The sequence below is a fragment of the Oncorhynchus gorbuscha genome, linkage group LG09 (genome assembly GCF_021184085.1).
Source record: "Oncorhynchus gorbuscha isolate QuinsamMale2020 ecotype Even-year linkage group LG09, OgorEven_v1.0, whole genome shotgun sequence".
NCBI lineage: Eukaryota > Metazoa > Chordata > Actinopteri > Salmoniformes > Salmonidae > Oncorhynchus > Oncorhynchus gorbuscha.
The window spans coordinates 15,466,601-15,481,600 of NC_060181.1; the positions used below are offsets into that span (position 1 = coordinate 15,466,601).

Here is a 15,000-nt window from a genome sequence, read left to right on the forward strand (position 1 = left end):
CCTTGCAGTCAGAGGCCGAGTAATTGCTGTCCCAGGCAGTGATGTAACCAGTCAGGATGCTCTTGATGTTGCAGCTGTAGAACCTTTTGAGGATCTCAGGATCCATACCAAATCTTTTTAGTTTCCTGAGGGGGAATATATTGGATTTGAAATTTCCCTCTTCACGACTGTCTTTGTGTGTTTGGACCATTCTAGTTCGTTGCTGTTGACACCGAGGAACTTGAAACTCTCAACCTGCTCCACTACAGCCCCATCGATGAGAATGGGGGCGTGCTCAGTCTTCCTTTTCCTGTAGTCCACAATCATCTCCTTAGTCTTGGTTATGTTGAGGGATAGGTTGTTATTCTGGCACCACCCGGCCAGGTCTCTGACCTCCTCCCTATAGGCTGTCTCGTCGTTGTTGGTGATCAGGGCTACCACTGTTGTGTCATCTGCAAACTTAATGATGGTGTTGGAGTCGTGCCTGGCCATGCAGTTGTGGGTGAACAGGGAGTACAGGAGGGGACTGAGCACGCACACCTGTGGATTTTCAGTGTTGAGGATAAGCGTGGCAAATGTGATGCTACCTAACCTCACCACCTTGGGGCGGACCGTCAGGAAGACCAGGATCCAGTTACAGAGGGAGGTGTTTAGTCCCAGGATCCTTAGCTTAGTGATGATCTTTGAGGGCACTATGGTGTTGAACGCTGAGCTGTAGTCAATGAATAGCATTCTCACATAAGTGTTCCTTTTGTCCAGGTGGGAAAGGGCAGTGTGGAGTGCAATAGAGATTGCATCATCTGTGGATCTGTTTGGGCGGTATGCAAATTGAAGTGGGTCTAGGGTTTTGGGATAATGATGTTATCAGCCATAACCAACCTTTCAAAGCACTTCATGGCTACGGTTGTGAGTGCTACGGGTCTGTAGTCATTTAGGCAGGTTTCCTTTGTGTTCTTGGGCACAGGGACTATGGTGGTCTGCTTGAAACTGGTTGGTATTACAGACTCAATCAGGGACATGTTGAACATGTCAGTGAAGACACCTGCCAGCTGGTCAGCACATGCATGGAGCACACGTCCTGGTAATTCATCTGGCCCCGCAGCCTTGTGTATGTTGACGTGTTTAAAGGTCTTACTCACGTCGGCTACGGAGAGTGTAATCACACAGTCATCTGTAACAGCTGATGCTCTTATGCATGCCGCAGTGTTGCTTGCCTCGAAGCGAGCGTAGAAGTGATTTAGCTCATCTGGTAGGCTCGAGTCACTGGGCAGCTCGCAGCTGATGTCATATAGACTATCATATTATACCATGATGTCATATAGACTATCATATTATACTATGATGTCATATAGACTATCATATTATACCATGATCTTGTATAGGCTATCCTATTGTACCATGATGTCATATAGACTATCCTATTATTCCATTGTGTCATATAGACTCTTATACCATGATGCCATATAGACTATCCTATTATAACATGATGCCATATAGACTATTATGCCATGATGTCATATAGACTATTATACCATGATGTCATATAGACTATTATACCATGATGTCATATAGACTCTTATACCATGATGCCATATAGACTATCCTATTATACCATGATGCCATATAGACTATTATGCCATGATGCCATATAGACTATTATACCATGATGCCATATATACTATTATACCATGATGTCATATAGACTATTATACCATGATGCCATATATACATTTATACCATGATGTCATATAGACTATTATACCATGATGCCATATATACTATTATACCATGATGTCATATAGACTATTATACCATGATGCCATATATACTATTATACCATGATGTCATATAGACTATTATACCATGATGCCATATAGACTATCCTATTATACCATGATGTCATATATACTATTATACCATGATGTCATATAGAATATTATGCCATGATGTCATATAGACTATCCTATTATACCATGATGTCATATAGACTATCCTATTATACCATAATGTCATATAGACAATTATACCATGATGTCATATAGACTATTATACCATGATGTCATATAGACTATTATACCATGATGTCATATAGACTCTTATACCATGATGCCATATAGACTATCCTATTATACCATGATGCCATATAGACTATTATGCCATGATGCCATATAGACTATTATACCATGATGCCATATATACTATTATACCATGATGTCATATAGACTATTATACCATGATGCCATATATACATTTATACCATGATGTCATATAGACTATTATACCATGATGCCATATATACTATTATACCATGATGTCATATAGACTATTATACCATGATGCCATATATACTATTATACCATGATGTCATATAGACTATTATACCATGATGCCATATAGACTATCCTATTATACCATGATGTCATATATACTATTATACCATGATGTCATATAGAATATTATGCCATGATGTCATATAGACTATCCTATTATACCATGATGTCATATAGACTATCCTATTATACCATAATGTCATATAGACAATTATACCATGATGTCATATAGACTATTATGCCATGATGCCATATAGACTATTATACCATGATGTCATATAGACTATTATACCATGATGCCATATATACTATTATACCATGATGTCATATAGACAATTATACCATGATGTCATATAGACTATTATACCATGATGTCATATAGACTATCCTATTATACCATGATGCCATATAGACTATTATGCCATGATGCCATATATACTATTATGCCATGATGTCATATAGACTATCCTATTATACCATGATGTCATATAGACTATTATGCCATGATGTCATATAGACTATTATGCCATGATGCCATATAGACTATTATACCATGATGTCATATAGACTATTATACCATGATGTCATATAGACTATTATACCATGATGCCATATAGACTATCCTATTATACCATGATGTCATACATCTGCATTGCTTGCTGTTTGGGGTTTTAGGCTGGGTTTCTGTACAGCACTTTGAGATATCAGCTGATGTACGAAGGGCGATATAAATACATTTGATTGATTGATTGATTGATTGATTGATTGATATAGACTATTATTCCATGATGTCATATAGACTATTATACCATGATGTCATATAGACTATCCTATTATACCATGATGCCATATAGACTATTATGCCATGATGCCATATATACTATTATACCATGATGCCTTATAGACTATTATGCCATGATGCCATATATACTATTATACCATGATGTCATATAGACTATTATACCATGATGTCATATAGACTCTTATACCATGATGCCATATATACTATTATACCATGATGTCATATAGACTATTATACCATGATGTCATATAGACTATTATACCATGATGTCATATATACTATTATGACATGATGTCATATAGACTATTATACCATGATGCCATATACACTATTATACCATGATGTCATATAGACTATTATACCATGATGTCATATAGACTATTATACCATGATGCCATATAGACTATCCTATTATACCATGATGTCATATAGACTATTATACCATGATGTCATATAGAATATTATGCCATGATGTCATATAGACTATCCTATTATACCATGATGTCATATAGACTATCCTATTATACCATGATGTCATATAGACTATTATGCCATGATGTCATATAGACTATCCTATTATACCATAATGTCATATAGACAATTATACCATGATGTCATATAGACTATTATGCCATGATGCCATATATACTATTATACCATGATGTCATATAGACTATTATGCCATGATGCCATATATACTATTATACCATGATGCCATATAGACTATCCTATTATACCATGATGTCATATTTACTATTATACCATGATGCCATATAGACTATCCTATTATACCATGATGTCATATAGACTATTATACCATGATGTCATATAGAATATTATGCCATGATGTCATATAGACTATCCTATTATACCATGATGTCATATAGACTATCCTATTATACCATGATGTCATATAGACTATCCTATTATACCATAATGTCATATAGACAATTATACCATGATGTCATATAGACTATTATGCCATGATGCCATATATACTATTATACCATGATGTCATATAGACTATTATGCCATGATGTCATATATACTATCATATTATACCATGATGTCATATAGACTATTATGCCATGATGTCATATAGACTATCCTATTATACCATGATGTCATATAGACAATTATACCATGATGTCATATAGACATACCATGATGTCATATAGACTATTATACCATGATGTCATATAGACTATTATGCCATGATGTCATATAGACTATCCTATTATACCATGATGTCATATCGACTATCCTATTATACCATGATGTCATATAGACTATTATGCCATGATGCCATATAGACTATCCTATTATACCATGATGTCATATAGACTATTATGCCATGATGCCATATATACTATTATACCATGATGTCATATAGACTATTATGCCATGATGCCATATATACTATTATACCATGATGTCATATAGACTATTATGCCATGATGCCATATAGACTATCCTATTATACCATGATGTCATATAGACTATTATGCCATGATGCCATATAGACTATTATACCATGATGTCATATAGACTATCCTATTATACAATGATGTCATATAGACTATCCTATTATACCATGATGTCATATAGACTATTATACCATGATGTCATATAGACTATTATACCATGATGCCATATAGACTATCCTATTATACCATGATGTCATACACCTGCATTGCTTGCTGTTTGGGGTTTTAGGCTGGGTTTCTGTACAGCACTTTGAGATATCAGCTGATGTACGAAGGGCTATATAAATACATTTGATTGATTGATTGATTGATTGATTGATATAGACTATTATGCCATGATGCCATATAGACTATTATGACATGATGCCATATAGACTATCATATTATACCATGATGTCATATAGACTATTATACCATGATGTCATATAGACTATTATACCATGATGTCATATAGACTATTATACCATGATGCTATATAGACTATCATATTATACCATGATGTCATATAGACTATTATGCCATGATGTCCTATAGACTATTATGCCATGATGCCATATAGACTATCCTATTATACCATGATGTCATATAGACTATTATACAATTATGTCATATAGACTATTATACCATGATGACATATAGACTATCCTATTATATTATACCATGATGTCATATAGACTATTATACCATTATGTCATATAGACTATCCTATTATATCATGATGTCATATAGACTATTATACCATGATGCCATATAGACTATCCTATTATACCATGATGCCATATAGACTATCCTATTATACCATGATGTCATATAGACTATTATACCATGATGCCATATAGACTATCCTATTATACCATGATGTCATATATACTATTATACCATGATGTCATATATACTATCATATTATACCATGATGTCATATAGACTATTATACCATGATGTCATATAGACTATCCTATTATACCATGATGTCATATAGACTATTATACCATGATGCCATATAGACTATTATACCACCATGCCATATAGACTATCCTATTATACCATGATGTCATATAGACTATTATACCATGATGTCATATAGACTATTATACCATGATGTCATATAGACTATCCATTTATACCATGATGTCATATAGACTATAATATTATCACATGATGACATATAGACTATCCTTTTATACCATGATGCCAAATAGACTATCCTATTATTCCATGATGTCATATAGACTATCCTATTATACCATGATGCCAAATAGACTATCCTATTATTCCATGATGTCATATAGACTAGCTATTTTACCATGATGCTACAATAATAGAGGTTATCAGTAGCAGAGGACTAGGATCAGATTTGCTTCATGATTCCCGGCCTAACTCCAAAGACACTGCAGAGAGACCAACATAACTATGGCCTAAAGGCATCAGGCCTTCTGGTCCCGACTGTACTCGGCTCATCCAACTGAACAAGTGTGCTCGCATACTCCCTAAAAAGAGAAAAAACGACAGTGTTTGTCCATTTTGAGACGCCGTAGCCAGTTCACACCTCCTCAAAATAACTCAAGCAATATGTCATTCATTCTGAGGTTTTTGCCAAAGAGATTTTTGTCGCACAATTTTACATTTACATTTACATTTACATTTAAGTCATTTAGCAGACGCTATTATCCAGAGCGACTTACAAATTGGTGCATTCACCTTATGACATCCAGTGGAACAACCACTTTACAATAGTGCATCTAAATATTTTAAAGGGGGGGGGGTGAGAAGGATTACTTTATCCTATCCTAGGTATTCCTTAAAGAGGTGGGGTTTCAGGTGTCTCCGGAAGGTGGTGATTGACTCCGCTGTCCTGGCGTCGTGAGGGAGTTTGTTCCACCATTGGGGAGCCAGAGCAGCGAACAGTTTTGACTGGGCTGAGCGGGAACTGTACTTCCTCAGTGGTAGGGAGGCGAGCAGACCAGAGGTGGATGAACACAGTGCCCTTATTTGGGTGTAGGGCCTGATCAGAGCCTGGAGGTACTGAGGTGCCGTTCCCCTCACAGCTCCGTAGGCAAGCACCATGGTCTTGTAGCGGATGCGAGCTTCAACTGGAAGCCAGTGGAGAGAGCGGAGGAGCGGGGTGACGTGAGAGAACTTGGGAAGGTTGAACACTAGACGGGCTGCAGCGTTCTGGATGAGTTGTAGGGGTTTAATGGCACAGGCAGGGAGCCCAGCCAACAGCGAGTTGCAGTAATCCAGACGGGAGATGACAAGTGCCTGAATTAGGACCTTCGCCGCTTCCTGTGTGAGGCAGGGTCGTACTCTGCGGATGTTGTAGAGCATGAACCTACAGGAACGGGCCACCGCCTTGATGTTAGTTGAGAACGACAGGGTGTTGTCCAGGATCACGCCAAGGTTCTTAGCGCTCTGGGAGGAGGACACAATGGAGTTGTCAACCGTGATGGCGAGATCATGGAACGGGCAGTCCTTCCCCGGGAGGAAGAGCAGCTCCGTCTTGCCGAAGTTCAGCTTGAGGTGGTGATCCGTCATCCACACTGATATGTCTGCCAGACATGCAGAGATGCGATTTGCCACCTGGTCATCAGAAGGGGGAAAAGAGAAGATTCATTGTGTGTCGTCTGCATAGCAATGATAGGAGAGACCATGTGAGGTTATGACAGAGCCAAGTGACTTGGTGTATAGCGAGAATAGGAGAGGGCCTAGAACAGAGCCCTGGGGGACACCAGTGGTGAGAGCGCGTGGTGAGGAGACAGATTCTCGCCACGCCACCTGGTAGGAGCGACCTGTCAGGTAGGACACAATCCAAGCATGGGCCGCGCCGGAGATGCCCAACTCGGAGAGGGTGGAGAGGAGGATCTGATGGTTCACAGTATCGATTATCACATTTAACTAAGATGTTGGCTGCAGTATTTTTCAATTAAAAAATTTGCATGAAAGCTACTGCTGTTGAAAGACAACAAAGATTATTGAAGAATCCCTACTGTTGACCAATCACCGATGAAGAACCCTCAACGAAGTCCAAAAACGTTACAAAACTCGTCAAAATATATGCACAAACTCTACCAAACGGTTTCTCCTGGGAAGCATGTGGATGATGAGTCACTGCCATCACCTATCTTGCATATGAAATCCCAGATTAACTAAACTGACCAATCAAAAGGCCAGAGAAGGAGAAGGATAGAATGAGAGGGAGAAAATAATTCTGGTTGGCTGATAATGACTGGATTTTGCATTGTTGTATTGTGTATACTTGGGAAAGTCCATAAACATCGTCTTTGGCTCAAGCAACACATTTTGTTTTTGTTCATACAGTATTCTGATGACCAGGTGGCGAATCGCATCTCTGCATGTCTGGCAGACATATCAGTGTGGATGACGGATCACCACCTCAAGCTGAACTTCGGGCAAGACGGAGCTGCTCTTCCTCCCGGGGAAGGACTGCCCGTTCCATGATCTCGCCATCACGGTTGACAACTCCATTGTGTCCTCCTCCCAGAGCGCTAAGAACCTTGGTGTGATCCTGGACAACACCCTGTCGTTCTCAACTAACATCAAGACGGTGGCACGTTCCTGTAGGTTCATGCTCTACAACATCCGCAGAGTACGACCCTGCCTCACACAGGAAGCGGCGCAGGTCCTAATCCAGGCACTTGTCATCTCCCGTCTGGATTACTGCAACTCGCTGTTGGCTGGGCTCCCTGCCTGTGCCATTAAACCCCTACAACTCATCCAGAACGCCGCAGCCCGTCTAGTGTTCAACCTTCCCAAGTTCTCTCACGTCACCCCGCTCCTCCGCTCTCTCCACTGGCTTCCAGTTGAAGCTCGCATCCGCTACAAGACCATGGTGCTTGCCTACGGAGCTGTGAGGGGAACGGCACCTCAGTACCTCCAGGCTCTGATCAGGCCCTACACCCAAATAAGGGCACTGCGTTCATCCACCTCTGGCCTGCTCGTCTCCCTACCACTGAGGAAGTACAGTTCCCGCTCAGCCCAGTCAAAACTGTTCGCTGCTCTGGCTCCCCAATGGTGGAACAAACTCCCTCACGACGCCAGGACAGCGGAGTCAATCACCACCTTCCGGAGACACCTGAAACCCCACCTCTTTAAGGAATACTTAGGATAGGATAAAGTAATCCTTCTCACCCCCCTCCCCCCTTAAAATATTTAGATGCACTATTGTAAAGTGGCTGTTCCACTGGATGTCATAAGGTGAATGCACCAATTTGTAAGTCGCTCTGGATAAGAGCGTCTGCTAAATGACTTAAATGTAAATGTAATATGGCTTTTTCTTCACAACTCTGCCTAGAAGGCCACATCCCAGAGTCACCTCTTCACTGTTGATGTTGAGACTTGTGTTTTGAGGATACTATTTAATAAAGCTGCCAGTTGAGGACTTGTGAGGTGTCTGTTTGTCAAACTAGACACTCTAATGTACTTGTCCTTTTGCTCAGTTGTGCACCGGGGCCTCCCACTCCTATTTCTATTCTGGTTAGAGACCATTTGCGCTGTTCTGTGAAGGGAGTAGTGCACAGCGTTGTACGAGATCTTCAGTTTCTTGGCAATTTCTCGCATGGAATAGCCTTCATTTCTCAGAACAAGAATAGACTGATGAGTTTCAGAAGAAAGGTCTTTGTTTCTGGCCATTTTGAGCCTGCAAACGAACCCACAAATGCTGATGCTCTGGATACTCAACTAGTCTAAAGAAGGACAGTTTTATTGCCTCTATAATCATAAGAACAGTTTTTAGCTGTGCTAACATAATTGCAAAAGGGTTTTCTAATGATCAATTAGCCTTTTAAAATGATAAACTTGGATTAGCTAACACAACGTGCCATTGGAATACGGGAGTGATGGTTGCTGATAATGGGCCTCTGTACGGCCAATGTAGATATTCCATAACAAATCTGCCATTTCCAACTACAATAGTCATTTACCAATTTGTAAGTCGCTCTGGATAAGAGCGTCTGCTAAATGACTTAAATGTAAATGTAAATGATATAGCATAATACAGCAGAGAAATATGATTCCCTCTGTCATACTATCTCTGTGCTTTGCCCAGTTTCCCAGAATATGTGCTATCCTACCTCTAATCTCAACATGGCTATATATATATATATATCTGCTCTACCCCCCCCCCCCCACCCCTCACACAACCCTAACCTCTCTTCTCTCTTCCTCTCTCTACCCCTTACCCTCCCTCTCTCTCTCTCTCTTTCTCTCTCTCTCTCTCTCGCTCTCCCACCCCTAACCCTCTCCCAAGCCACCTTCTGTCTGTCTGTCTGTCTGTCTGTCTGTCTGTCTGTCTGTCTGTCTGTCTGTCTGTCTGTCTGTCTGTCTGTCTGTCTGTCTGTCTGTCTGTCTGTCTGTCTGTCTGTCTGTCTGTCTGTCTGTCTGTCTGTCTGTCTGTCTGTCTGTCTGTCCATGTGTGTGTGTCTCTCTCCCTCCCTCCCTTTATTCCTTTCATGTCTGTGAAAAGACTCATTAGTGGAGACGAGCTGTACCCTCTCCACAGCCTCTCTTTGTCACACTCCTTTCTGGAAACACTCTTTACGTGATGTTGTAACCATGGCCCCAAGCCTGTTACCATGGCCACTAACCTCTTACCCTGGCCCCTAGACTCTTACTCTGAACCCTAGGCCCTTTCCCTGGCCTCTATTCTCTTATCATGGCCCCTACTTCTTACCCTGGCCCCTAGCCTCTTACTGTGGCCCCTAGCTTCTGACTACCATGACCCCTTCAGTCTCTCTCTCTCTCTCTCTCACACACACACACACACACACACACACACACACACACACACACACACACACACACACACACACACACACACACACACGCACGCACGCACGCACGCACGCACGCACACACGCACGCACGCACACACACACACACACACACACACACACACACACACACACACACACACACACACACACACACACACACACACACACACACGCACACACACACACCACACACACACACACACACACGACGTTCCACAAAAGGGGAAACATGAGAGTTGTCCTTCTTCTAGCTGTCTTGTTAAAGTTTCTCTGGGCTTTGTGTAATCTCTCGAGTATTTGTATGGGACAGTCTTCTATAACTGTCCTACGCCCTGAAATCGTTCAGCCGTGGATGGTGTGAGTGGCGTGTTGTGTGTAGTGTGTGGTGTGTATATGGTATGCAGTGTGTGTGGTTTGCGGTGTGTGTGGTACGTGGTGTGTGTGGTGTATGGTGTATGTGGTGTGTGTTTGATGTGTGATGTGTGTGTGTGCGGATGTGTGCGGTGTATTTGTGTTTGTGTGAGTGTGTTGTGTGGTGTGTGTGTGTTGTGTGCGGTGTATTTGTGTTGTGTTGTGTGTGTGGTGTGTGGTGTGTGTGTGTGTGTGTGTGTGTGTGTGTGTGTGTGTGTGTGCTGTGTACACCCTCCCTCTATCCCTCCCTCTATCCCTCCCTCTATCCCTCCCTCTATCCCTCTCCCTCCCTCCCTCCCTCCCCCTCCCTCCCTCCCTCCCTCCCCCTCCCTCCCTCCCTCCCTCCCTCCCTCCCTCCCTCCCTCTCCCCTCCCTCCCTCCCTCCCTCCCTCCCACTATCCCTCCCTCCCTCCCTATCCCTCCCTCCCTCCCCTCCCCCTCTATCTCTATCCCTCCCTCCCTCCCACTATCCCTCCCTCCCTCCCTCCCTCTCCCTCCCTCCCTCCCTCTATCCCTCCCTCCCTCCCTCTCCCTCCCTCCCTCCCTCCCTCTATCCCTCCCTCCCTCCCTCGCTCTATCCCTCCCTCCCTCCCTCCCTCTATCCCTCTCCCTATCCCTCCCTCTATCCCTCTCCCTCTTTCAATTGAACATGAGTTAAAACTGAATAAAATATGAATAAGTTATCGATATTTTCTATCCTTTTCTGGCACTTATTGGATCAGTCTGTATGTGTGTGTGTGTGTGTGTGTGTGTGTGTGTGTGTGTGTGTGTGTGTGTGTGTGTGTGTGTGTGTGTGTGTGTGTGTGTGTGTGTGTGTGTGTGTGTGTGTGTGTGTGTGTGTGTGTGTGTGTGTGTGTGTGTGTGTGTGTCTGTGTGTTTGTTTGCATGTGCGTGTACGTGTCTGTGTGTGTTAGCGTTTGCGAGTACGAGTAGGCATGAGTGTGTGTGTGTGTGTTTATGTGAGTCTGAGAGTGTAAATATCTCGCTGGTGCCAGACCCTCACTGTGAAGGCAGGGGTAATGGTTTTTCCCATCACTTTGGGTAAGATAGTCAGCAGAGTGTGTGTGTGTGTGTGTTTGTGTGTGTGGGGGGGGGTGTAGAGGGTTGTACACAGTTCACATCTCAACAGCAAAGTCATCAGCCCCTCTAATCCAGCCCGCCAGGTGTGTGTGTGTGTGTGTGTGTGTGTGTGTGTGTGTGTGTGTGTGTGTGTGTGTGTGTGTGTGTGTGTGTGTGTGTGTGTGTGTGTGTGTGTGTGTGTGTGTGTGTGTGTGTGTGTGTGTGTGTGTGTGTGTGTGTGTGTGTGTGTGTGTGTGTGTGTGTGTGAGTCTGAGAGTGTAAATATCTCGCTGGTGCCAGACCCTCACTGTGAAGGCAGGGGTAATGGTTTTTCCCATCACTTTGGGTAAGATAGTCAGCAGAGTGTGTGTGTGTGTTTGTGTGTGTGGGGGCGGGTGTAGAGGGTTGTACACAGTTCACATCTCAACAGCAAAGTCATCAGCCCCTCTAATCCAGCCCGCCAGGTGTGTGTGTGTGTGTGTGTGTGTGTGTGTGTGTGTGTGTGTGTGTGTGTGTGTGTGTGTGTGTGTGTGTGTGTGTGTGTGTGTGTGTGTGTGTGTGTGTGTGTGTGTGTGTGTGTGTGTGTGGTACATAGTTCACATCTCAACAGCAAAGTCATCAGCCCCTTTAATCCAGCCCGTCGGGGTGTGTGTGTGTGTGTGTGTGTGTGTGTGTGTGTGTGTGTGTGTGTGTGTGTGTGTGTGTGTGTGTGTGTGTGTGTGTGTGTGTGTGTGTGTGTGTGTTAGCCGAAGAGTGTCCTTCACAGGGGTACCATGCCCATAAACTGTAAGGAGAGAGACTGTGATGGGGAAGAGACTGTAAGGGAGAGAGACGAGAGAGAATGTGAGAGAGAGAGACTGTGAGAGAGAGAGACTGTGATGGGGAAGAGACTGTAGGGAAGACAGACTGTGAGGGAGAGAGAGACTGTGAGGGAGAGAGACTGAGAGGAAGAGAGAATGTGAGGGGAGCGAGAGACTGAGAGGGAGAGAGACTGTGAGGGAGAGAGACTGTGAGGGATAGAGACTGTGAGGGAGAGAGACTGTGAGGGATAGAGACTGAGAGGGAGAGAGACTGTGAGGGATAGAGACTGTGAGGGAGAGAGACTGTGAGGGATAGAGACTGTGAGGGAGAGAGACTGTGAGGGATAGAGACTGAGAGGGAGAGAGACTGTGAGGGAGAGGAAGGAGAGATAGCGATGTTTTGTCCAGCGTTGCAGCATGTATTTATAATCTATTTTCCAGTCAATAAAGTGTTTTTGAAATATTTCACTCTCATTCTGCCCGACATATCATTTTGGAATTGATGTCTGCTTTGTACTGAGTCTCTGTTCCCTCTCTCTCCCTCTCTCCCTCTCTCCCTCACTCCTTCTCTCTCTCACCCCCCACCCCTCCCACCTCTATCTCTCTCTCCCTCTCTCCCTCTCTCTCCCTCTCTCCCTCTCTCTCTCTTTCTCTCCCCCCCTCTATCTCTCTCCCCCCTCTCCCCCTATCTCTCCCCTCTATCTCTCTCCCCGCTCTCTCCCCTATCTCTCTCACCCCTCTGCCCCCTCTATCTCTCTTCCCCCTCTGCCCCCTCTCCCCCCTCTATCTCTCTCTCTGCAGGACCAATGACATAGGATGAACACTGCTGGAGGGGTGTGTCTGTGTGTGCTGTCGTCCCTCTTTGCTGTGGCCTGGGCCGTAGCTGCCTTAGTTCCTCCAGCTCCTCTCTCTGCCCTGGCCGCTGCCTATGGGTCTGCCAGTGGCGTCTCTCCCGGGGAGGTAGATGGGGACAGCCTCCCCTCCCCCTGCTCCAGCCTGGTAGCCGGGGTACTGTATGGCTCTTTCTCTCTGAGAGAGCTGTTCCCGTCGCAGGTGCTGGGCTGTTCCTGGTCATTGGAAAACCCAGATCCCACCAAGTACTCCCTCTATCTCCGATTCACCCGCCATCCCTCTATCTGTCAATCACACTACCCCATGCTCCTCCCCCTCGACCATCATCTAGCCAATCAGAGCTGTCCGCTGGATCTAGAGACGCCACCTCAAGACCAGGAAGTGATAGACCTTTGCGGCAGGCAATTAGAATCAGAGGGACCTTATTCATTTTTGCAGTTCGACAAGAACTTTGTGCAGCTGTGCCTATCGAGACTACCGACAACCGATGAACCGCCGGTAACCAAGGAAACACTAGAACTCCGGCTTGTCGAGGTTTTGCTAATCAACAACGAGAACTCCAGTCAGTTCACCTGTGGAGTACTCTGCCGATGGTTCGAGGAGTGCCTACGCAATGGTCGTCATGGAGAAGCTGATGTTGCTGACGGCGACGGTTGCAGAGTTACGCAGACTGGTTGTGTGTGTCCTAACAACAATGTGGTCATGGCTCAGCCTGTACCCCTTCTCCCAGCAACGCCCCATAGCAATGGATCGTTGTTACCTGAGAATTGCTGCGTCACAGAGCTGCACCATAACAACGCCATCGCTATAGCGCCCAGGGACGTCAGACACGGTGAGGCTTCATTCACTTTGGTTCTGTTTACAATCTGTCAGTCAAGCAGATTGCTCTCATTGGTTGTCTGGTCTAGTTAAAAGTTGTGAAAACTGTTAAAGTGTGTTTTATTTGAAAGGATGCTGATATTGGTTTTCTAATGTTGAGTTGTTGTTGTCTGCTATGCATCTTCATCAGCAAATTATAATTTTCTTCCAAAGGAATTATTTAATAACTTAATAGGATATATTCTGAGGGTTGAATTTTGTTTGGCCGGAGTGTCCTTTGATTCCACTCCAAAGGGTCATGGACTTGTATTACTGCTTGATCAAGCTTGTATTTCTCTTATTGGCTTTAAAAGGGGCCCTAACATGACTTATCAAAAGACTTGTGTAAATATGTATCAGAAGTTAATTCTTTTTGATGTATATTTTATTAGAGGGGCAGGGCTGCTGGTGAGGCTGTGTACGTGGACTCACTGATCAATCGCTGTTTGGTATGTGCCTGCCTGCCTGTGTGTTTCTTTACTTATTCATCCATATGTCGATTTGTGGAGTAGCTTCTCAGTTGTTACTGTATATCTATGGAACAGCCTCTTAGAGAGTGAGAGCTGTGCATCTGCTCATGCAGTATTAGAATGTTTTCTCTGAAACAAACAACTAAAGCGAGTGGGGTTTCCA

At 43.6% G+C, this 15,000-nt stretch overlaps 1 protein-coding gene across 1 annotated transcript in view; it reads left to right on the plus strand.

Moving 5' to 3' along the window:
- The window catches only part of LOC124043194 (adhesion G protein-coupled receptor B2-like), a 557,845-nt gene that overhangs the window by 142,593 nt on the left and 400,252 nt on the right, over window positions 1-15,000 (plus strand). The window contains exon 2 of the mRNA XM_046361489.1: window positions 13,459-14,341. Within this exon, the coding sequence (XP_046217445.1) occupies window positions 13,474-14,341 (868 nt within the window). The 5' untranslated portion in view covers window positions 13,459-13,473. The remainder of the gene's footprint in view (window positions 1-13,458; window positions 14,342-15,000) is intronic.